The sequence below is a fragment of the Mustela nivalis genome (genome assembly GCF_964662115.1).
Source record: "Mustela nivalis genome assembly, chromosome: 5".
In the NCBI taxonomy this organism is placed as follows: Eukaryota; Metazoa; Chordata; class Mammalia; order Carnivora; family Mustelidae; genus Mustela; species Mustela nivalis.
In genome coordinates, this window is record NC_139024.1 from 40,878,328 (window position 1) to 40,903,052 (window position 24,725).

The following is a 24,725-nucleotide window of genomic DNA, read 5'->3' on the forward strand; positions in this document are numbered from 1 at the left end:
TAAAACATTGTCCCTAAAAAGGATAGATTCTAAGGAAATGAAAAGTATTGTAGGCTGAGAGGTCAATAGAATTATTTGATAAGGATTAAATAGAGAGGAACACGTGCTCGCTTCGGCAGCACAGGTACTAAAATTGGAACAATACAGAGAAGATTAGCGGGGTCCCTGCACCAAGGATGACACGCAAATTCGTGAAGCGTTCCATATTCAAAATAAATAAATAAATAAATAAATAAATAGGAACGCAAGTTGCTTTAGGAAATATTTCGGGCCACGATGGCAAGATTTCTTGTGTGCAAAAGCCAAGAGTTAAATCTCATTCAGGCACATTTTAACACGATTCCACTTGTTATTTTCTATTAAGTTTCTTTCTCTTAGATCTCCTATCAGAAAGCAATCAACTTAGGATCACCCAATTTAATGATATGCCTAGAAAAAAAATCATTCAATTGTGATGAGAGAAGAAAAAATCCAACTCTGAAAATTTCTCAGTCTTCACCAAAAGTTGGCACCATTTTCTCAGGTCGTACATCTGCGCACAAGTATCCTCATATGAAAATCAATTTTAGTATTCTGGCTTCCCCCCAAAATACCATGACTACCACTTAACATGAGCCTGGCTCCATAGTTACTGGCTTTGCCATTTCAAATAGTTAACAATCTTGGCAAAATTGTCTTTAGTTATGAAATATGGCATCCTGTACCCACATATGTCTGGTGGATTTACCTAAAAACTGAAGATTTAAGGTACAGCTTTACAACAATGTTCCTGTTTTATAATACTGTTCCGTAACACAATATAACTATCATGGCATCCTCCAGTTGGATTTCCATACTGGGGTATTCACTGCATCTATTTTTTAATTGGGATAAAAATACAATCTGATTCTGGCAATTCAGATATCCCCAGAACAGTGTTGGCATCGAGGTCTAGGAATGCGTTAAGAAAGCAGAACCTCAGTACCCGCCTTTCTCCTTCTCTATTAGAACCCGTATTTTTTTTTTTTTCCAAAAAAAAATTTTTTTTAAGATTTTATATTTATTTGACAGACAGAGATCACAAGTAAGCAGGGAGGCAGGCTGGGGTGGGGAGCGGGAAGCACACTCCCTGCTGAGCAGAGAGCCTGATGCGGGGCTCAATCCCAGGACCCTGGGATCATGACCTGTGCCGAAGGCAGAGGCTTTATCCCACTTGAGCCACCCAGCTGATCCTAGAACCCATATTTTAACAAGACCCCTTCAGTGATTCGTGTGGGGGCTACCAGAGAGCCTCGGGGGGTGAAGGAATGCACCCAGGGCAGAACAAAAGAGAAGTTTATTGATCACACTGCAAGACAACAGTGGGAGGACAGTAAAGGAGAGACTGCCACGAAGTAGCATTTATAGGGCGGGATAAGGGAGTATGAAGATTTATGGAATTTTTGGGAAGCCTTTTAGGGTAATCTTAGGCACTGTCCGTGGTTGTAATTAGCGCATTAGTCAGTTAGGGCCTATGGCTATTTGGAGTGGGTCACTTAAAGAGCCTGTCTTCAGCTCTGTGGTCACAGTGGGTTCTCTCACCTTGTTCAGGGTTCCATTGCTCAAGCTTGTTGCCTAGAACAACCTTCACAGTTCATCCATACGTTCAAGTTAGCAAAGCTCTGAACTAGGCTCACACAATCATGCATCTTTGAGTATCATTCCCAAGAAGGGATTTAAGAGCTACGTGGATACATTCAACAACTCGATATTGAGGGCTGAACTATATGTGCTAAGCCTTGAATTAAGAGTTGGTGTGTTGCTCTCGAACAAGTTTGTCAGGAACACTGCTCCCTGCCCCCATACTGCTCCCTGCCCCCTAGTCTACAGCCCTCAAGCATCAAACCCAAAACATCAAACATCAAAAACACAAATGTCTCTACAAGATAGAATGAAATGTTTGTCCTGGAAACTTCAAAATATTTCTCCACCACAAAGCTCAACTGAGTTCAAACTTTTTTTTTTTTTTTTTTTTTAATTCTAAGGGAGGATGAATCTCAGTTACATGGGATCTAAGTGCAGATTTGGGAAGTAAATTTCCTTGGCGGATGGATAAGTCATAAAAAGCAAAAAACCCTCATAATCCTATTAAGCAGAGGCAACTAGTACTGCTCATCTTTTTTTTCTTTTTGGTTTTTTTTTTTTTGGTACTTTTTTTTAAAAGATTTTATTTATTTATTTTACAAACAGAGATCACAGGTAAGCAGAGAGGGAGGCGGGGTGGGGGTGGGCGGAGAGCAGGTTCCCTGCTGAGCTAAGAGCCCCATGCGGGGGCTCCATCCCAGGACCCTGGGATCATGACCTGAGCTGAAGGCTGTCACTTAAACCCACTGAGTCACCCAGCCACCCCTTTTTGGTACATTTTCATATAGTTGCCATCATATTTTATATACAAATTACTTTTGGTTCTTTCCTGTAACATAGCATGACCATTTTCCTACTAAGAGCTCTTTATATTCTGCAGTCATTGAAATCATTTCCTATTTTAAACATACAAAGCAACCTTCCTCTTAATATTGGATAAAAAATAATACTGGGATGAATACTCTTATTAGATACATATTCTTGTCACACTATTTCATTACGCTAACAATGAATGTCTGAAATGGATGTTGATTTGAGATCAGTATTTTTTATTATGTTATAGGAGTGTGATTCTAGGCTCCTAGCTTTCTAGGACTTTAAAAATCACAAATGGGATTAAGCTATACCTTAGTAGCATCTGACAATATGGAAAAGCAACCCACTTATACTAGCTTAAGAAAGAAAAGAATATGGGGGAGTTTCACCTACAAAAAGTAAACAGAAGTCCAGCTGGGCCTGATGAACACTGAAAAGTTTTCAGACAGCTTTAATTTTTAGGCAGCATAGTACCCTTACATTTCTGGGTGATTGCTGTATTGGCTATTAAGTTTGGGGTACCTGGGTGGCTCAATTGGTTAAGAGACCACTTTCCGCTCAGGTCATGATCTTGGAGTCTCAGGACCAAGTCCTGCATCAGGCTCCCTGATCAGCGCGGAGTCTGCTTCTCCCTCTGTCCCTCCACTTTTCGTGCTCTCTCTCTCTCAAATAAATAAATACTCTTAAAAAAAAAATGTCCTTTGCATGTACATGAAATTCAACTCCAGACTTGTCATTAAAATTCTAGGGCTCATCGTCACCTAAATGACACCCCTACCCTAGTCTAAATTCCCAGGAGAGCTAATCCAAATGCCTCCTCACCGATATCAGAATTCCCGTCAGTCTGTATAGGCCTTCCAGAGCACTGAAAAAGGGTAAACTAGCTCTTCAGGAGACAGGAAAGGAGTTAGCAATCAGAATCAGATTCAGATTTTTCCTCCTTGGTCTACCCTGAGCTCGGTGATGGCTGTCTGCAAATGAGCCCAAAGTGAGAGGGATCCTTCAGACTATTAAAAAAAAGAAACAAAACAAAAATGAAAAAAAAAAAAAAACCAGCATCTGGTTCAAAATGTAGGACATGCTTTTGAGTATGCAGAAAGTAGGTTCCCTGGCAGTGGAATGCACAGATCAAGCCATACATTAAAAGATGAATAAATATGGTTGTGACAAATCAAGGTGAGGACAAAAAGCAAGTCTTGATAGTGAAATTATGTTGTCATCTTAGAGTAAGAAATTTGTGGGCACCTGGGTGCCTCAGTTTAGCATCTGCCTTTGGCTCAGGTCATAATCTCAGGGTCCTGGGATCAAGTCCCACATTGGGACTCCCTACTCCATGGGGAGTCTGCTTCTCCCTCTGCCTCCCCCAACTCCATCTCTCATGAATAAATACACGTCTTTAATAAAAAGAAGAAGAAGAAGAGGAAGAAGAAGAAGAAGAAGAAGAAGAAGAAGAAGAAGAAGAAGAAGAAGAAGAGAGGAAGAAGAAGAAGAAATTTGTGCTATGTGAATTCACTTCTAAGCTTTTGCTATTTTTTTCCTTTTGATTTCCTAATTTATTTTTGTCCAGTCTTGGATCTATAGAGTAAAGAAATCGCATTTAGGCCAGGAGAACTTAGTTCAGTGGCAGAAGGTGGAAGGGTGTAGAGAAAAAGATGGAGTCATTCATGTCAAGCAGGAGCCTGTTTCAGATAGGGACCTGTGTCAAGCAAAGATGAATGAAGTTCAGGGTACCGCAGAGAGGTTAAGTGACCCACTCTTGATCTCGAGGTCCTGAGTTCAAGCTCCACATTGAGCTCTATGCTGGGTGTGGAGCCTACTTAAAAAAAAAAAAAAAGGTGGTGTAGCCACACGAGATATCGCTGGGACCAGCATCAGCTGACAGCCCAGCACTCGTAACAAGCAGAAGCAGGGGCCCCAGACTGATTAAAACTCCTTTGAAATGGAGAGGATTTTTGCAGCAAAGTGTCACTCTTCAGGCATAACCCCTCTGTGTCTGGACACTTAAAAAAGGCAGCAGCCAGACTGATCTCTGAATAGAACTCAGATCCTTTACTGCTGGAGCGTGATAAGCAGTATGTGTCCACTGAAGGGAGCCTTATCTCAACCGCACCCACAGATTGCCTTGTTTGTTTCCTGTACCCTTCTATTTTGCTTGTTGTGTGGCTTCTCTTATGTTCTGCTCTGTGGGCTGGGTAGGAAGTCAAGTTAATCACATGGTGAAATGTCATTGAGTTTGGAATCCTGAACCTGCTTTTTAAACATGATTAACTTTGCTTTATGATAAGGGAAAGCTGACATTGTGGAAAGACACAACTCGGTGCGTGCTCACAACAAAGGGGGCATGGCAACATCAGAGGCTGGGACATGGACTGACAACGGACTGGAGAAACCTAGAAACACAAACCCAAGAGAACCATAGTTGCAATATCTCTCTGCCTGGGGTTTTCTTTCACAAGTTCTTACACACACACACGTCTGTATATATATATATGTGTGTGTGTGTGTGTGTGTGTGTGTGTGTGTATGTGTATTTGTGTGTGTGTGTGTGTATAATTTAACACGGGACCTTCTCTTAAAGAACATGCAACCTGCCTAAGTGGGTTCTGTGGCATGGGATGTATGGTTCTCTTACCACAACACATGAGGAATGGCTCAGGTGGGATGACAAGGCACGCATGAGGTGACTGATCACTAACCCTGAATCCGTATCATTTACAGGCAGTTAACAATGCTTGGATTTAGAAGGTTCGGTATTCCCTGAACAAATGAAGCTCAAATGGGAGAACATGAAATTTCTCAACTGCTTTCCATGTTCCTAAGCTAACAGAATATTGCATCAGATGGTGACACAACAGATCGACAGAAGTTCAAACTCTAACGTAATTTATCGTTCCCTCAGTGGGGCAAGGTCTAACTTAGTCTTTGACCTAAACAACACTCTTGTCTATTTAAGACCCTGACTTTGTATTTTTTTTTAAGATTTTATTTATTTATTTGACAGATAGAGATCACAAGTAGGCAGAGAAGCAGGCAGAGAGAGAGGAGGAAGCAGGCTCCCTGCTGAGTAGAGAGCGGGATGCGAGGCTCTATCCAAGAACCCTGGGATCATGACCTGAGCCGAAGGCAGAGGCTTTAACCCACTGAGCCCCCCAGGCACCCCTGACCTTGTATTTCTATTTTATATTTCTGAGGTTTATTTTTTAAGGTGATTGGATACTTTGGTCCACTGAACTAACAAAAGCGAATCTCACATTTCCATCATGAGACAGAAGGACTGGACTCTAATTTGAAAGCCAGCCTACATTTTTCTCGTATGAAGACACTTGTAATTTTTTTCATTATGAGGCACTTATTCTTCAACCATTGATAAGATCTAAAAACCTATCCTATTGCAATTTAGTTATCAGATGGACTTACTTTGTATTAAAGTTGAAAATTCTTTTTACGGAAAATTGAATACTATAATTATGTGTCTCTTACCATGTACAATTTACAATTTACATTTTTAAGCTTACGAAACTAGTAAAATATTCATTTTTAAACAACACAACTTAAAAAATTCTCCATTATATGAAGAATACGAATTTTTTGTTCTCTACTTTTTTTATTTTAAGCAAACTCTACGCCACACATGGGGCTTCAACTCACAACCCTGAGATTAAGAGTCACATGCTCTACTGAGGGAGCCCGCCAGGTGCCCCAACATTTAGAGTTTGAAAGCAAATCATCACCTGCAAAACAGATGAATTAATCAGAGAATAGTATATCACAATGTATTCAAGGAATTATACTTTAACTTCATGTATTTTTTATCTCTGTGTATGCTGAAAACAACCACAAGACAACTGATATTAAACGTATTTATTGCCATTTTAGATGTTTATACACACTTTAATACATATGTATTAAAATATTACAGAAACTACTATCACGGTGGTAGAAATCGTTTACTTGAAAATATTAACGTCCCACACATCAAAATGCAATATCCTCTAATGAACTGCAAAATGCCTGAAGTATGTTAAAGAGATAAAACGGAGTTTATCATACCTTACAGCTTTATAAAGAGTTGCTAGCCAGCACAAAGATACTGGATTTATTTTACAATGAAAATGTGCTTTGATAGTTTGAAGGCTTGGACACAATGTAGGGCACTTTCCACAACACCCAAGAGATGCTTTGGGTAAAAAGTTAGAAATGTATAAAACACAACTATCAGAAAGATTTTTTTAAAAAGAATATTAGACAATCATCCTTTAAAAAAACATTTAATATCAATGTCTTCTATCCAAACAGACATGATTCAGGTATTTTCAAATATTTTAGAAACACTTCCCGAAAAATTTCCAATACAGTAGCTTTCAGATGTTCCCTCAACACCAAGGTGCTCAGATGAAGTAAATCTTAGGAGAACTCACCACCACCAACAAGCATTTTTAAGCATACACTTACTCTTCTTACCACCTTAAGCTGAGAAGTGTGCAATCTTCCACAAATATTCACTGAGTTCAGCGAACAAACGTTCACAAATGTTCAGCTGAATAACAACAACTAAAATATCAAAGTATATCCTTTGGAAGACTGTGGAAAATCAAGTGTCAATTTATATAAGTATTCATAAACACATGAAAATGTTCTAGTGTATCCTAAATGCCTTTGCCCTTTTGAGCTATACAAAGAAGTAATTAAAAGGATAAACTTCTGAGTAGTTCCATAAAATATGGACAATATTTAAAAATGAGAAGCAGTCTGAAAAGCTAAACATTAACTATACTGTCTTATTAAAGGGCATAGAGGAATTTAGTAATTAATAGTACCACATAATTGTTTTATACAGGTTCTGTTCTCAGGCCTGCTTTTTAAAATTAAGTCACTATGGAAAAAATCTTTTCCGTCTGTAATTATATTTAAATCAATTTGACTCTACCTTTTAAAGTCTATTAATTTAGCAAAGATAGCCAAAAGTTGATATTTGAGGAAAAGACTTTCAATGCAGGGTATGAACAACGAAAGATCATTAAAAAGATGGTAATGAGGGCGCCTGGGTGGCTCAGTGGGTTAAAGCCTCTGCCTTCGGCTCAGGTCATGATCCCAGGATCCTGGGATCAAGTCCCACATCGGGCTCTGTGCTCAGCAGGGAGCCTGCTTCCTTCTCTCTCTCTCTCTCTCTGCCTACTTGTGATCTCAGTCTGTCAAATAAATAAATAAATAAAACCTTAAAAAAAAAAAAAAAGATGGTAATGAAAGCATTCTCCATAAAAATAAAGACACCTCAGGCAGGTCCACCTGTACTTCTAGTTTAGGGGAAAAACATGGTCAACCTTTTTAAAAAAATTATATAATTTTAAACTTTGCACTAAGTCAGGGCCTTTTTTCCCACCAAGAGTCAGGCTTTAGTGTACTTGAAGGAAATTAAGTATATTATAAAGATACTGGCTTCTAATAATATATAGACATATTGCTGTATGGTATCAATATATTGATATATAATCTAGTAGAGGAGTAACAACAACACTGATCCTAAGTGGTAATTAAGCATCATCTTTCAAACTATTTCTGGCAGAAAAAACTTGGTTGCCCCTTTCCTCAAGCGAGAATACAATTTTCCTCGAAAACAAGATACAAAATTAGAAATTCTGAAAGGTTCTGTTTGTTAAACCTCCGAAAAATATGCAATCACCTTTTAAGTATAAAGCACTAAATACAGGGTCAACTGGGTGACTCGGTTGGTTAAGAGTTTGCCTTCAGCTTGGGTCATGATCCCAGAATTCTGGGTTCGAGCCCCGCATCGGGCTCCCTGCTCTGCAGGGAGTCTGCTTCTCTCTCTCCCACTCCCCCTGCTTGCATTCCCTCTCTTGTATTCCCTCTCTCGCTGTGTCTCTCTCTGTCAAATAAAAAAATGAAAAGAGCTAAATATAATTGTGCCTTGTCTAAAAGTGACACTGTTCATCAGAAATTTAGTGCTTCCTTTCTCTTCCCAAATCTTTGGAGATTTAATGTATCTTGAGAGGATCAACCAACAATGGAAATTTAGGCCAACTAGAAATGCTTATGGAAATTCAGCACCATTACTGAGGAAACATGCCTCTGAAGTATGAGGGTATAAAAAGAGTTTCATTCCAAAAGGAAAATCTATCATTACAAAGGAAGCAGTCAGTCTCTTATGTTCAAATCATGAGGATTAGTGATCATTGGTTCCTCTGGAATGAGACTTTTGACTCCAGCATTTATATATATGTTTATTTGTGCTTTATAGTATGGCTATATGTGGCTCAAAAAACTCACTGGTATATAAAAAATAAAAAGGGATTAAAAAATCCAAATTCTATTAAAGACTAGTAAAGTAATATAAAATGTCAAGTTTCAATCTAGTACTAAAAAAAAAAAAAAAAAAGTACCTCTACATAGACTGTAGAGCATCAGTTCTCAACCTTTTTTCTGACACAATGAATCTACGACATATTCCAAAGAATAAACCCGTATTCTGACCAAGCTTTTCAAAAATGGGAAGGAAAATAAAATATTACGGAAACAGAGATGGGACGCAAATCTTCATGGCAGATCAGCGCCAGTACCCGCGCTGGGTTATGGCAGAGAGCGCTGGTGCAGATGACCCCTGGCCGCCAGTTTCAGCCCTCACCTCTTTCTCTCACGCAAGAGTATTTTCCAGAGCCTGAGTGAGTCAGTAATGATGGAATACTAACCTGAAATTTTCTCTAATTCATCTTTAAAAAGTAAATCAATCACAAAACACAAATGCTTTGTATGAATAACAATGAGCTTGTGACACTTCCCAAAAAAACAGGAGAATACTATTAGTGTGTTGGTTACCTGCTAACAATCCCTGTTCTAGGATGTTATGGAGGCTTTAGAAAATACAACCGTGTTCCTCAGAGTGCGGGACTAAGGTAAGGAATTTAAAACCTATAGTTGCGAAATTTATTAAGTTGATAATGAGGAAACGAATTCCGTCTACAGAAACCAGCCATCTTGGACATACCCAGTTCTCAGCCGGCAGCCTCTGCTGATCCCTGTCCTGTTTGTAAAATCTATACTGACCAAGGCTCTTTGAGATTACAAATAATCAGAAGGGTTGTGGCATCCAAGACCCAGTTCTCAAAGCTGATGTGAAGAGCAGAAGACTGGCTTGCAGAGGGGACCGTCTTAAGGCATCAAGGGAGCTGTAGGTCAGAATGAAGTAAATGCTACAAGAAACAAATGTCTGAAGATGCCAGAACTCCAGAGCAGGATAAACTGCCAGTGCATTAAACCAGGGCACTGCCATCTAAACCCCTTTCCCTGAGTTTTCAATTGGCTTGAAGTTCTATCCTAGGAGAAGATCTGATTATATGACAGAAGTCCAAGAGAAACCGGTTTTATTTTACTGTTATGTAAGACAGAGATTGGCAAAAAAATTTTTTTTACACAAAAGCCCAGATAGTAAATATTTTCAGTGTTTCTGGTCACATGATCTGGTCTTGGTCTCTGGTATTTTTTCCCCCCTAGGACTGTTTAAAAATGTAAAGATTATTTTTAGCATGCTAGCCATATAAAAGCGGGTGCTTGCCAAATGAGGCCTTAGCTTGTAGTCCCTTGATACAGAAGAAAACCAAGTCTCAACTACTAACTTTCCTTCTCCTTTTTTCAACTTTAAATAATGTCAGAATAGGAATCACAGGTTCAAAGGACTGTAAGGATGAGTGATGTAACTTTCCAAATGGGGAGCTCAAGGCTCAGGGGTCCCGAGTGACTTGCTTGTAACAGAGAGGTCAAATACTTATCTCTCTTTTATCTTCCACTTTTGGAATAAACTCAAATTTGAAGACTCCCTTTAAAATAAAGAGTACTAGAGCTTTATTATATTCACAGCTTAAAGTATTTGCTTTACCAGATACTTTTTTTTTTTATATTCTTTTATCATGTTCAAGAAATTTACCCTAAGAACCAAGAAAAACTTGAGATACCACGGGGCTTAAGGAGGCTTAGAATTCTGTCCCCTATACTCAGTAAACTGGACAGGCTGGCTCCTGAGTAGAAGCCTGAATAGGGCTGCTGGGTAGAGGTGTCCCCTTATATTGCATTAATATTCAAAGCAAACAGACTTTGCTCCTTTCTCATTAAGTCCCTCTAGTACACACTGAGCTACTAAGCCAACACTTTACAGAAAGAGTCTAACCCTATCCATCTATTATTTTTTCCTATTACAGAAATATGGAATTAGGAATAGCACTTTAATGTCACTTCTCAGAGTTAATTAAACAAAAATTTTTCATTTTCCTTCAGATGGTAAAACTGAAGCTTATTCTTTGTACCTGAGTTATTAGTTGTTTCCCACAGCATTTCTGATTAAAACCTGCTTTCACTATCAACGAAAAGATTCTCTAAACTAAAGCAGATATAGTCAGATATTCAAAATGAACCTTCCCTAAATTTAGTACTTGAATTTTAAAACTATATCACAACCCTAGACCAAAGGAAAAAAATCTTTCATGGGTCAGTTCTGAATATAGTTTGAAATCCCTTGAATCTTTTAAAATACATTTATACAACAACTGAATTTATAAAATACTATCATTGATAAACAATGTATCATCCAGGTTGTTTAAGAAATGCCATCACAGGGGTGCCTGGCTGGCTCCGTCGGTGGAGTATGTGACTCTTGATCTCAGAGGGCTGAGTTCGAGCCCCACGTTGAGTGTAGAGATTACTTAAAATCTTAAAAAAAAGAAAGAAAGAAAGAAATGCCATCACGTATCAACTCCTAAAAGACCACAACTGCATCAAACATAGATGTGTGAAAATCTTCATTTTATTTATTTAAATTAATTTTTTAAAATAAACTCTACACCCAGTGTGAGGCTCAAACTCATGACCCTGAGATCAGGAGTCACATGCTCTACTGATTGAGCCAGCCAGGCACCCCTGAAAACTTTCATTTTAGGTATGAGGTCATGTGTTTTCTCTACATCATGTTTTCACGTTTCAGGTAAGAGGAATTTGAATCCCTTAACACTAAAAATTAAGGATGCCCTCCTCCATCATTAAAAAAGATTAAAGAAAAAAATCATTACTTCTCAATGATCCATAAGTGGCTCTTAGATCTTCCTTTTATTCTACTGTATTTGAAAACCCTTCTTCTTGAAGTTTCAACTTGAAGTCCTCTTTGATTCTCTCTAGCAATTCTGGTTTAAAAATAATATCCAATGCAGTCATTGCCAGAGCCTTGGCGGTACGTAAAGTGTAGGACTGAGCTTCTTGTGAACCTAAAAAGTAGAGAAAATAAATGGGAAAACCTCATTATTTATTATAAATGACTGGTTTTCAGGTTAGCGCTTGATACCAAAACTGCCTCTCCAAATGCCCACCCCAATACAGTATTCTCTGAGGTCACATTAGATAATGAAGTAACAACAGGCTAAACCAAACAGGCAACTACTACCACAGAGCCTATGCGAACACGGTCACTTCTTTTTTTTTTTCTTTAAAGATTTTATTTATTTATTTATTTGACAGAGAGAAATCACAAGCAGGCAGAGAGGCAGGCAGAGAGAGAGGAGGAGGAAGCAGGCTCCCTGCTAAGCAGAGAACCCAATGTGGGACTTGATCCCAGGACCCTGGATCATGACCTGAGCCGAAGGCAGAGACCCAACCCACTGAGCCACCCAGGCGCCTAACATGGTCACTTCTAAGAACACTTACCTGCAGCTTCAGTGTATTGTTCTGTATGATTCAAGGCATCAGTTCCAATGTAAAAATATGGATGAATCCCAGGAACCACAAAAGTGACATTTCCAAAATCAGTAGATCCTTGGAAAGGTAAGACAAGCCATGAATTTCTAATTGTTAGTCCAATGAACACCAGACTATGGTGTTCTACAGCACCTTACATGATTTGCCACTCCTTTCCTGTTAGAAATTCTCTACTCCTTTGGCCTCCATGACTTGACTCTCTCCTGATTGTCTGGTTTTCTGTCTCCTCTAAATTGCTTCCTCTGCCTGTCTCCTAAGTGCTGGTCATTCTTAAGGAGTGATCTTTGGGTTCATACTCTGTGTACTTGTGGGACCCCAAAACTCCCATGTTTTTAATCACCTTTCAGATACTGACAACTACTCTATCTTCAATCTAGACATCTTCAGGAGGCTCTGGATTCAACAGGCTACTGAACAGCTCCCCTTAGAAGTCCCATAAGCACCTCAAAGTTAACATACTAATAATATGTACCAACTTATCATACCCCAACCTGCTTTCTCTTGAACTCATCTCAATAAATGACATCAACCCCCATTTCTATGGCCAAGTCCTTTTAAGTCCACTTCATCGACATCTATTACTGTATTTTAGGAGAACATCTCTAACATGCAAACATATTAGTAATGATGCTTTTAAAAGGAACAAAATCTAAAATAACCCCCAATACACTTATAACTACTTAAATTCTAATAGTTACTTACTGAACAACTATTAGTAAACCACTGTAATAGTCACACCTCAAAAACTGGAATGCCCCCTTATAACCTGCTAGCCTGCGTACTGATGACTGACAATGAATCAAAATTCTAGTTCTCCTTTAAGTAGCTTACTCAAAAATTAGAACTCAGCAAACTTAAACACTAGAAATATTTAGAATATAAAGGAAAAAGTATGCTGGCTATTTCTAAAAACAAATCTGCTCATTTAACACTTTATATTCACTGAAGAGTTCATTAGTTTCTTTCCCGTAACCATTAACTTTGTGAAAAATATTAAATATTAAAAAACTATATATTAAGTATATTTTAAAATGTTTTTTAAATGTTAAATATTAAAAACAAGAGCAATAACCTCCTATCTCCAAAGCTGCAAACAAAACCGTTTAGCCAAAAATGGTATTTTCCTTCCTCAAACAGCACAATATAGTATATATGAAGGAACTTAATTACCTGAAGAGCCATTCAGCATTGCATCTTCTGAAATAAATTCTATTCCCAGTTTTTTTCCATTTTCAATATAAGCTTTCCACAGGCTCTTATTGGGAAGAACATTGTAATAATCATGGGCTCCACCTTTTATTTCTACCTAATAAAAAATTATAAAACAAATTTTGAAATAAAAAACTCATTCACTATCTAATTTTCAAACCAGCAAGAGTTTTAAGGGCACACTTCCCCTTCCAGATATAAACTCTCTCAAATATTTTACCTTTAAAAAATATGTATTTTCTACAATGAGACTTCCCTAGGATCCTATCTCCTTTATGTGATCTATGCACCAAACCACACAACGTCACCTCGCTCTACTGGCCAGTGAGTCTCAACTTCTGTAACTTCAGTAGGGTACAGGGGGAGCCCAAGAATCTCCATTTTAACCAGCACCTCCTAGTAATTCTGTTGCAGGTGGTCCAAAAACCAGGCACTGAGAAACACTGCTCTAGGCTGTAGCCTCTACAAGAAAAAATTAAGCTTTACTCATATCCAAAATACAAGCTGACACTGCCACTACTGCCTGAAAGGTTTAAAGGTACCCTGGGGCAAGGTTCACAATGAAGAAGGGTTGACTATGGTCTTCACTTATTATTTATTCATTTTTCAAAGTAATCTCTACACCCAATGTGGGGCTTGAACTCACAACCCCAAGATCAAGAGCTGCATGCTCTACCGACTGAGCCAGCCAGGCGCCCCCAGGCCTCACTTATTAATTTCAGTATTTCGGTGTATGAAGATTTACAAGCAGTTTATCGGTGGCCAGTTAAGAGGATTTACAGATTTTGTTTTGATTAAATCCAAATGGCTAACAGTTCCTCAAACTAAAGGTAATACCACTACCACTAGTAAAACCCAATTATAAAATGGTGGGGTGAACATTTCTTCTATTCTTAGCAATATCTAAGTTGGAAATAATGACAACCTTGGGGTGCCTGGGTGGCTCAGTGGGTTAGAGTCTCTGCCTTCAGCTCAGGTCGTGATCCCACGGTGCTGGGATAGAGCCCGGTATCGGGCTCTCTGCTCGCTGGGGAGCCTGCTTCCCTTCCTCTCTCTCTGCCTCTCTGCCTATTTGTGATCTCTGTCAAATAAATAAAAATCTTTAAAAACAAAAAAACAAAACAGTTCCTCTTTAAAAAAAAAAAAAATGAAAACCTGGTCATATATTAAAAGTCAGCCAATATATAAAAAATTATTACGAGACTATCTAAAATACAGATTAAAATCTAGTAACAATACACCTCGTCCTAAAGGAATATTCCCCTTGTGATACTAGCTAATGATAACAGTTCATGCATTTATTCTATAAATATTTTTATTATAATTATAAATAAATAAGGGATGAATGATTAATTTTTTTCCTCTCTGGACATTTATGCTGCCCGAGAATCACTGCTACTGTGAGACACCATTCACTAGCTGAATAAATCACACATCTCCAGTCTAAGGAGAGCAGAACAAATAAATTAGTAAGGATGAGAGTTAGGCCCTAACTCTTAATAAAACACCTAATTTAATTCTCACAAGAACCTGAAGATAGATTATATGATCTCCATTTTTCAAGAGAAAACGGAGGCCTAAACAGATGAAATAGTAAGACAGTAATAATGTTTCCAAAAGTTACAAAATCAGTAGGCTAAGAAGCACCTATTCCAGATCTTGGCTCTCTGACTGGACCCCGACTCCCTCCCAGGGCAAGGTGACATAATTCTCAAGCTTCTCATTCTACTGTATGCCCTGTATGATTAGTACATAAATGTCCCTGATTTCATGGAAATGAACAAACTTTCCTCACTAACTTCTGCATCTATTTTAACTTTCCAGGAAGCCGTAAGTATTTATATCATTGCTACACATACCTGTAATTTCGCCAAAAATAGCTTTTGCTGATTTTGCCCCAAAGTTCCCTTTATAGGACTATTTGAGTAATTCTAAAACATAACTGCCAAAAAGGGAGGCTATAACTTGCAAAAAAGCAGGGATTCGGTTCAGCCCTATGAAGAGTTATTCCAGGAACAGTGTAATAAGAGGACTGTGGTCCTTCCTATGTGGGCACTAAGTAAAATGAGTAAGAATTAAAGACCTTCATATCAGCTACTCAGTCAACTGATTTTACATACTCAAAACATTGCCAAATGAAAAAGGGGCAAGGTAGATTCTAATCTAACTTTTAAAAAAAGATTTATTTATTCATTTTAGAGAGCGACCTCAGGTGCATGTATACCTGTGAGGTGGGGGAGGGGCAGAGAGCATCTCAAGCACACGCTGAGCTGAGTGCAGAGCCCCAGGGGGCTCAATCTCATGACCCTGAGATCATGAGCTGAGCTGAAATCAAGAGTCTGACACGTAACCAAATGAGCCACTCAGGCGCCCTGGGTTCTAATCTAACTTGGTAATATTCTAACTAAACAACCCCAGCCCACATATATACCTCTGATTATAATTTAGATTAACTCTTAAAAGTTCTTACTGTACACCCAGTAGCCAAAGCTGCAGCTCTGAAGCAATCTTCTGCCTTTTTGGTCAAAACTGGAAGTTCTTTCATTGAGGGTGCACGGAAGTAATAGATTAATTCGGAATAAGAGGGAATGATATTGGGTTTTACACCACCATTTTTTATTATGCCTATAAAAAGAACCAAATTACTGAAATTGAGCTTGGAGACCATTTCTTTAGGTTAAAATATACCTATTAAGTTTTCAGCCAGTATGTACACGAAGAAAAACAATTTAAATTCACTAGCTTCACAGATTTACCAATCAAAGATTTTGACATGTTGTACAAAAGTTTCTATACACACAGTAAAGTAATACTTTCTAGCTAATAGGGAAAAAATTGTCTCTGTGTACTTTATTCTAAGGAATTTATATAATGCTAAGAAATTATGTTGCATGATTATAAAGCTATTAAAAACTTCTATAACTGTCCAGCTTTCTGAAAGAGAACTTTATTTTAGTAGGCTTCTTTACAGTTATATATTTTGAGAAACTTTTGACCTAAGGGGAAAAAAAAGTGGTATAAGCTTCTGTAATTACCCTGGTACTTCCAGAATCCAGTGGATATTTTAAATGGCATATAAATTATGGGAACATAATTTTTATGCCAGCAAGAAACCAAAGCAGGTCAAAAATCAATAAGCACTATTAACTGTCAAAACAAATGCATTTATTTGGAAATACGACGAGAAGGAAGGTTTATCCATTCAAAGTAAAACTAGAATATACGTACAAAGTCTAAATTTATATGACCAGCTTTCAGAAATATTATTTCTATGTATTTCTCTTAAAAAAAAAACTAAGAAAATTAGCAAAAGTGCAACTATAAACTAACTTCAGCCTACAACAAAATCAGGTAAAGAACAGATATTAAAGTATAACAATATCCCAAATCATAAGAAAATAAACTAAAAAATAAACTCGTACCTTCAAAATAGTATTTTATTACTGTTGTTACATTAAGGTAATACACATAATTTTATAAGATGTTACTCAGTTGACACTTGACAAAATAAAACCAGTACCCCTAACTTTTTTTAATTTGAGGAAATGATCTGCTACCATTAAAAGACAGTGAGGATAACTGGAAAATCAAGATTCAACTTTCAAATACCCAGAGAAAGCATGTATGTCCTCACATAAAATCAATTATTTCTATCTCAAAATGACCATTCAATTTATGCATGAATACTCTTAACTGTCTTCTTACCCAATATACACAAACATCCTAGGATTCTGTCACATGAATTTCTGAAAATGTTTAAGAAGTTTGGAATATTCAAATGAAGTACATAAAATGTTTCCAATTTTTAAAACTCACACACTAATTACACTGCACAACTATATTAAGCACCATCTATCACAGGCAACATTTGACATCCGTACCATGGACTCTCCAGGTTGGTTTCATTTGCTGTCTCAACACAGACAGATTGTTGTAGGCGAGAACGGCAGCATCCAAGGCATTTAATCCTTCCCAGGGATACGCAGCGGCATGGGAGGCTTTTCCATAGTACTTTACAGTCATGCTAGGAAATAAAACATCATTTGGAATTACTCTTTTCAAAATTGCTAATTCTTTACATTCTTTTTATGTACTTCATTTGAATACTCCAGGTACTGTTATTAGAATTACCCAACAAGTATTCAGAATTCATTCAGACTGCTGGAATTTTTATTTGCAAATCATTTGTAGGAACAACATAACAATTTATGCACCTTAGTTATAGCTTACTGTCACGTAATACAGTGACTGACACGAAGATGGCATTCCTCCCAAAAGAGAGAAAAAGACATCTTTGCTCAGTCGACCTCCCGTACAAATTAAATCTGTATAAAATTCAAGTCAAACAAACATGGAATTCTGGATTAGATGCTGCAGTTACAAAAAAGGGGGCTCCTGTCTCCTTCTACACTGCATTGTGGTAACTCTGTATCAAAGGTCTGCAAAGCTCAGCTAGTTCTGTCTTAAGGGTGGGAGAAGGTAAAGGAAAACAAATAGGTGAGAGGCAGAGGCATTGGCAGAGATCTCTAACCTCTAAGGTTCTCCAGGCATGTCCTCCTATCCACTACCCCTAAAATCAAAGAGGAAAGATTCTTCCTACTGCCACAGCACCAGCTCCTGAGAATAAGAATGAAGAGACCAGAACCATTAAAATGGTCATCCCCTGGGGCGCCTGGGTGGCTCAGTGGGTAAAGCCGCTGCCTTCAGCTCAGGTCATGATCCCAGAGTTCTGGGATCGAGTCCCACATCAGGCTCTCTGCTCAGCAGGGAGCCTGCTTCCTCCTCTCTCTCTCTCTCTGCCTGCCTCTCTGCCTAATTCTGATCTGTCAAATAAATAAATAAAATCTTTAAAAAAAAAAAAATGGTCATCCCCTGAAAACAAGGCCTGATAAGATGCTGAGATGTAAGATCACTGAGAACAAGTAAGAAACTCTGCCTGAATGGTTCAGTTATTAATCCCTAGCTACCACAGGGGAGAATATGTGGTTTTCCAGAAACAGCTGAGCAGTGGCTCCTTGAGACGGCCCACAAAGTGGACCATTAACTACTGTGTGTGCTTTCTTCCCAACTCTAATAAAGCTGCCTCTTACATACCTAGTCAGTTGCAAGGATAACCCCATATTAAAGAATAGATATTTTCCAGAAAACAGATTGCTCAGTTTAAAGTAGAATATGTGTTAGGACGCCTGGGTGGCTCCATCTGTTAAGCGTCCAACTCCTGGTTTAGGTTCTGGTCATGATCTCACTCATAGGATCCAGCTCCACTTCGAGCTTTACGCTCAGTGTGAAGTGGGATTCTTTCTTCCTCTCCCTGTGCCCCTTCCCACTTGTGCTCTCTCTCTCTCTCAAATAAATCAAGCTTTAAAAAAAGGATATGTCAGTGGCTCAGTGGGTTAAAGCCTCTGCTTTCGGCTCAGGTCATGATCCCGGGGGTCCTGGGATCAAGCCCCGCATCGGGCTCTCTGCTCAGCGGGGAGCCTGCTTCCTCCTCTCTCTCTCTGCCTGCCTCTCTGCCTAATTCTGATCTGTCTGTCAAATAAATAAATAAAATCTTAAGAAAAAAAAAAAGGATATGTGTCAACACATTCTGTTTGCTATTTCGATGCTTTTCAGGTACTACTTTAACAGTCCTATTAAGAATACCATATTCAATCTCAATTAGAGGAGAATTACAAAATGTTATTCAAAGGAAATCAAGTAAGGCATCACATCATCACTTTTCAATTCACTTTTTAAATGCATAAATATGGAAGGGGTTTCTTAAAAAATTTCTTAAAGATTTTATTTATCCATTTGTCAGAGAGACAGAGAAAGCACACAAGGGAGAGCACAAGCAGGGGGAGGGGCAGAGGGAGAAGCAGACTCCCAGCCAAGCAAGGAGCTTGACATGGGGACTTGATCCCAGGACCGTGGAATCATGACCTGAGCCGAAGGCAGAAGCTTAACCAACTGAGCCACCCAGGTGTCCCTAAATATGGAGTTTTAGTCTCCAGCTAGGACATGCAAACATCTTAACACTCTGTTTTCCACAAGTTGTTTCAACTTGATCACTCACTCATGTTCCGCCACATCGGGTAGGTAAGCAGCATTCTCTTGGGATGGGTGGGCCATGAAAACAACATCAAGATTTTTAAAAGCCCCTGCTTCAATTAAGTCAATTTTGCCACCACCATCTTCTTCTGCAGGGGTTCCCAGGACAATTACCTAGAAGGAGATACCTGTGTCAGAGCAAAAAAAACAACAAAAAACCTCGGAGGAAAATATCAAATTGATTCCCTTGCATATGTATTCACAACCTACACTCAAACTATGTGGAGGGAGGTTTTGTTCTCTGATACTTCAATTATGCAGGGGGCATAAATCTATGGTGTTAAATTTAACCACAAATTCTAATTTACATTATTATACTAATTACATGCCAAGTATGCACTAAAGCTACAAAAGGAAATTTTTCCTAATTTTATAACTCAATTTTATACAACTAATGGCAAAGATGAAAAAAAGATAAATACTATCTACTGAGCTCCTCCAAATTCTTTAGGACTTGTCTCTTAAGGCTTCTTCTTGATTAAGTCTTTTAGTAATATATATAATTATTCATATACCTTTTTATTATTATATTTTTATTTCATTATTATAATTATTCATAAACTGGTAAAGAACTTTCTGATTACTTACTAGGTATCCTCACAACAACCCTGTGAGGTAGGCGAGTGATGTATGCCATCATTTCAGGGATGATAGTTTTTTGAGGCAAGGAGGGAAGTGTTTTGCCCCAAAACACAGAGCAAGTCTCCAGGCAGAGCAGGGATTAGATGTCCTGATATCAGGCCTGAACTCTGGTTCCTTACTGAGATACCTCATTAAAATGTCTTAACTCATTAAACTTTTATGAAGAGCATTAAATAAACCTTAATGCCACAGTTAGAAACAGCCAACTATTACACAAACTTACTAATTCGATTCCACCAGTTCAACCAGGCAGACTTACTGGTCACCAAACACCTAATTAAACAAAAGAGAACTTTACAGAATAAACATTTTACTTTGATATTTAAGCTTAACTTCGTCAAACAATTTTTAAAAACAAAGAAAAATTATCTGTAAACAACTAATACACTTTCAAGGTCATGTATAGGAAATACAATGAAATGGGCTGGAAAAAGTCTTGGCTTGTTAAGGGACTCAACATAAACTCCACTTTCACAGAGGAAAGATAACCTTGCTAAAACTATGCATTACCCTTCAAAAGTGTACATTTCCCAAAGCTGAACCTTGTTTGTTAGTCTATAAAGCACTTAAACTCTTAAATTAACCTACTTGTTACTCCGAACCCTTGACTCCTTAAATCTGATGACTTCTCAAGTTACATTTTGCTGACTTCTCAAGTTACATTTTGCTGACTTCCCGGAATCTTGCATAAACCTCCTTAAAGTTAGATCTCTTCAGTGTTTCATGCAATGCCAAAGGACACGCCCCCCACCCCCACCCAACTAAACAAAAACCTACCCAGCTGCAAAATCAAGCCCCCAGAAGCAGAAAAGAGAAGGCAGCTAAAGAGAATAAGCCACAAAAAATGAAACAGTTAAGATAAAAGAAAAGTTACTGACACTGGAAAAAAATGGGCTACAGAATATGAAAAGAAAACCTCGGTCTTGCCCTTAAGCCGAATGGAGACGACTGTATCTTAGCTCACAGAATGAAGGATATACCATCTGAAAAAACACAGTAACACAAGATTAAGCTCGCCCTATAATAGACATAAACGGCATTTCCCCCACTTAAAGGAGAAATATCTTAAAATCATGAGATATTAAAATTTAAGGATGAACTCACCCGGGTAGTAAATGTTCATTCACTTCCCCACTCTTTGTGGGGAGGTTTGGTAGTTCTAATGACTGAAAACTTCCTATCCAAATACCAATGATTCGAATCACAACAGCTCCTACGACTGCCACGAACAAAGAATGTTTTGGAGCCTAAGAAAGAGAGACTATAGGTTTCCCTACAATAAGTACTTCCTTCCAGAGATTGCACAACCTTGTCAGCAAATTGCGGTTACCTCTGTTTCCAAAAATAAATCACAGCGACAACCAGGCTCGGTTCTAAGTTCTCTCCTTAGGGGAGTCTACTCAATCGTTTACAACTACATAAGAGAAAACAAAACAAAAATCTGAAAAATGTCGCTGGGCCGACAACTTGAGAACGACTGACTTTTATCCAAGGGCTCTGCCTTCTGGCAAAGGCGAGGCCGGGACACCGCGGGAACGGGTGCGCACGGGAAGCGCCGGGGCCTGCGATCCCCGGGTCCCGCCCGGCCTGGGCAGAGGCGCTGGAAGTCCCGAGCCAGGGCCCCACCTCACCTTCACCGGCGGAGGCGGTCCGGGGAGGCTCTCCAGAGCCCCCTTCACTCCCAGTGCGGCCGCCGCCCCGACCTCGGCGATCAGGTTGTGGCCGCAGGCGTGCCCGATGCCGGGTAGCGCGTCGTACTCGCAGAGGAAGCCCAGCTGCAGCGGCCGCGGCGTCGCGCCGGCCCCCGGCGACCCCCACTCGGCGCGGAAGGCCGTGGCCAGGTGGTAGTGCGGCTGCACCGTCCACGAGGCGACCGGAGGCTCGCACTCGAAGAAGCGGGTCAGCACGCCGTGGGCCCGGTGCTCCTCGTAGGCCAGCTCGGGCTCGCTCCAGATCGCGCGGCTCAGGGCCCCCAGGCGCTCGGCCGCCTCGTCAATGCGCTCCGCGGCGCGCAGCTTCAGCAGCTCCAGCTCGGAGACGCCTGCGCGGGCGCCCCCGTCCACCGGCCGCTCCTCTCCGGGTCTCATCGTGCCCACCGCCGGTGACCTGAGAGCACGCCGCTAGACTCTCTGCTCGCTTGCTCCCTCCTAGCTGCCCACCGCTGGCCCGCACGCCCAGGCGTCCGGGAGTATCCGACCTGAGCGCACCAGTCAGCCCAGCAGCTCCCGCGAGCACCGCCCCGGAGCCCCGGGGCCCCGCCTCCAGCGCCTCGCCGGGTACAAGATCCGCCCCCTTCTGCACCCCTTCTGCGAAGGCTCCAGGCCGCTGGAGGGGGTGGGGAATGAGGAGTGCTCCCAGCGGAGGGCACTGGAAAGTGGCGGTGTAGAGGGACTCGTCTCTTCCGTCTCCTTGACTGTGCTTACAACTGAACTGTGCTTTAAGGTCATTATCACTTTTCTGCTGCTGCTTATTTCCCACAGCAGCAGAATGAGGACGGTTTTATTGGTTAATTGGCGTCAGGCACAGGACCAAGTGGAACATGATCCTTGAAAAAGGCCACTTTCCTTTCTAGAACAATAATGAAAACTTATACAAGCTTTTTAGTTCATAAAACTAGATGTCAGTATAAAAGTGCTATACGGAGAACACTGGTCTATAGACTCCATGTTCTTAAAGTGTACTGTGCTGTCCTCACTCTCTTCTTCATGAGGCTGCTGTATTCTCTTAAAAGGTGCAATTACTCGGGGTGCCTGGGTGGCTCAGTGGGTTAAGCCAATGCCTTCACCTCGGGTCATGCTCCCAGGGTCCTGGGATCGAGCCCTACATGGAGCCCTACATGGAGCCCTACATGGAGCCCTACATGGAGCCCTACATGGAGCCCACAGCGGGCTCTCTCCTCAGCGGGGAGCCTGCTTCCTCCTCTCTCTCTCTCTGCCTGCTTGTCATCTCTGTCTGTCAAATAAATAAATAAATTAATTAAAACAACAACAACAAGAAAAAAGCTGCAACTACTCTGTGTACTTTTCTCCTAAGAGTGACACTCGTGTCTAGAACAGCACCTGGAGTACAGTAAGGACTGGATATGTATTCGCTACTATAGTCTATTTGAGTAGAGTAGAACTAAGAATTTAAAATGACGGTATTTTTTTTAAAGCCCATTCTGAAGAGTTAATAAAAAGACTTATGGTCGGGGCGCCTGGGTGGCTCAGTGGATTAAGCCGCTGCCTTCGGCTCAGGTCATGATCTTAGGGTCCTGGGATCGAGTCCCGCATGGGGCTCTCTGCTCAGCAGGGAGCCTGCTTCCCTCTCTCTCTCTCTCTGGCTGCCTCTCTGTCTACTTGTGATTTCTCTCTGTCAAATAAATAAATAAATAAATCTTTACCAAAAAAAAAAAAAAAGATTTATGGTCGTAAATATTCATACCATTTTGTTGACTTAGGTGTTTGATTTGAACAGTAACAGCTATGAAAGAGAACATGCAGCCGGTTTCATTTGTAACTGTAACTGATGGCGAACTTGACTAACAGGATGTGTGCAGCTGCTGTGCGCAATGTAACTGGGTTGTAAATTACCCCAGCAAAGAAATTCAAGATGCTGTGCTCTTGTTTTCTTCCAGAATTAAGCACAAAGTCTGAGGGAAAAAAACAAACTGCTGTTGATGCTATTCTAAGGTGTTTTGTGTATTGAAAGCTTCTATCGGCTTTTCATACTCCACCATCCTTTCCCTTAATTTGTCACAGTTAGGTTAAATGGGACACGATATATTCATGTAATTAGAAAAATGCATTTTTTAAAGATTTAATCTGTTCTAGAGAAGTGTGGTTTTTGAAAATAAGTCTAATGGAAGCTGGGTACATGAAGACTTTCTGTTACTGTTGTAATTGTTCCATGTGCTAACAATCCCAGAGCAAATGTCATATTTGAACTCAGAAAAATACTGTCATTCTCCTTGACACCCTAACTAAATCTCAACCTGAAGGTGACAAATGTGGTAGTAAATTCCTGGGCCCCCTTATCTACACTAAGTAAATCATACCCTTGTATATTTCTGATAAAAATTCCACCTTTATTTATACAATACAATGTTATTGCTTTATGTGAGCAAAACCAATATAGGATGTTTGTAGAGCACTTACCCCGTGGCAAGGACTTAACATGTACCGAGTGTTTTCCATGTACTAACTTATTTAATCCTCATAACAACTTAGGAGGTTGCTAATGTCATTACTTATCTTTACAGATGCAGTGTCCAAGATGATACAGCTGGTAAATAGTGGACCCAGGATGGAACAGAAGCTAGTCTGGTTCCCTGTGGCTTGCTTTCAGCCACCATGCTTTATTGCTTATGTAGCAGACATCCAAATTCATAAATGCATCGGTAACTTGTCTATTTCCATCAGAACCCATTAACAATCACTTATTTTGAATAAATATACTACAGCAACTCTGCCTGTTGACATAAGTAGAACCCATGTTTGCTGGTTCTTACCAGACAGCTATAAACAGCAACAGAGAAGGCATACATATAAATTTTATATTTAAGCTGTTCATATGGCTTATCATGAATGAACAAAGCTGTCACTTAAGGTAGAAGAAAGATAGATTCATTTCAAGTT

General features: G+C 39.7%; 1 protein-coding gene across 2 annotated transcripts; it reads right to left on the minus strand.

Annotated features, from left to right (window-relative positions):
* Positions 1-6,264: 6,264 nt before the first annotated feature.
* PM20D2 (peptidase M20 domain containing 2) lies at positions 6,265-22,365 on the minus strand. Of its 2 annotated transcripts, XM_082730594.1 has the most exons (8): positions 21,741-22,365; positions 19,433-19,581; positions 17,259-17,401; positions 15,848-16,002; positions 13,339-13,474; positions 12,118-12,225; positions 11,490-11,681; positions 6,265-11,133 (listed from the first exon to the last, which is right to left on the minus strand). In XM_082730594.1, the coding sequence occupies exons 1-7, from the start codon at positions 22,194-22,196 to the stop codon at positions 11,527-11,529; spliced, it is 1,302 nt and encodes a 433-aa protein (XP_082586720.1). In that variant the 5' UTR covers positions 22,197-22,365; the 3' UTR covers positions 6,265-11,133; positions 11,490-11,526. The 2 variants fall into 2 exon arrangements, with proteins under 2 accessions (XP_082586720.1, XP_082586719.1); XM_082730593.1 differs by lacking the exon at positions 6,265-11,133 and having other exon boundaries at positions 11,210-11,681.
* Between the last annotated feature and the right edge of the window lie 2,360 nt (positions 22,366-24,725).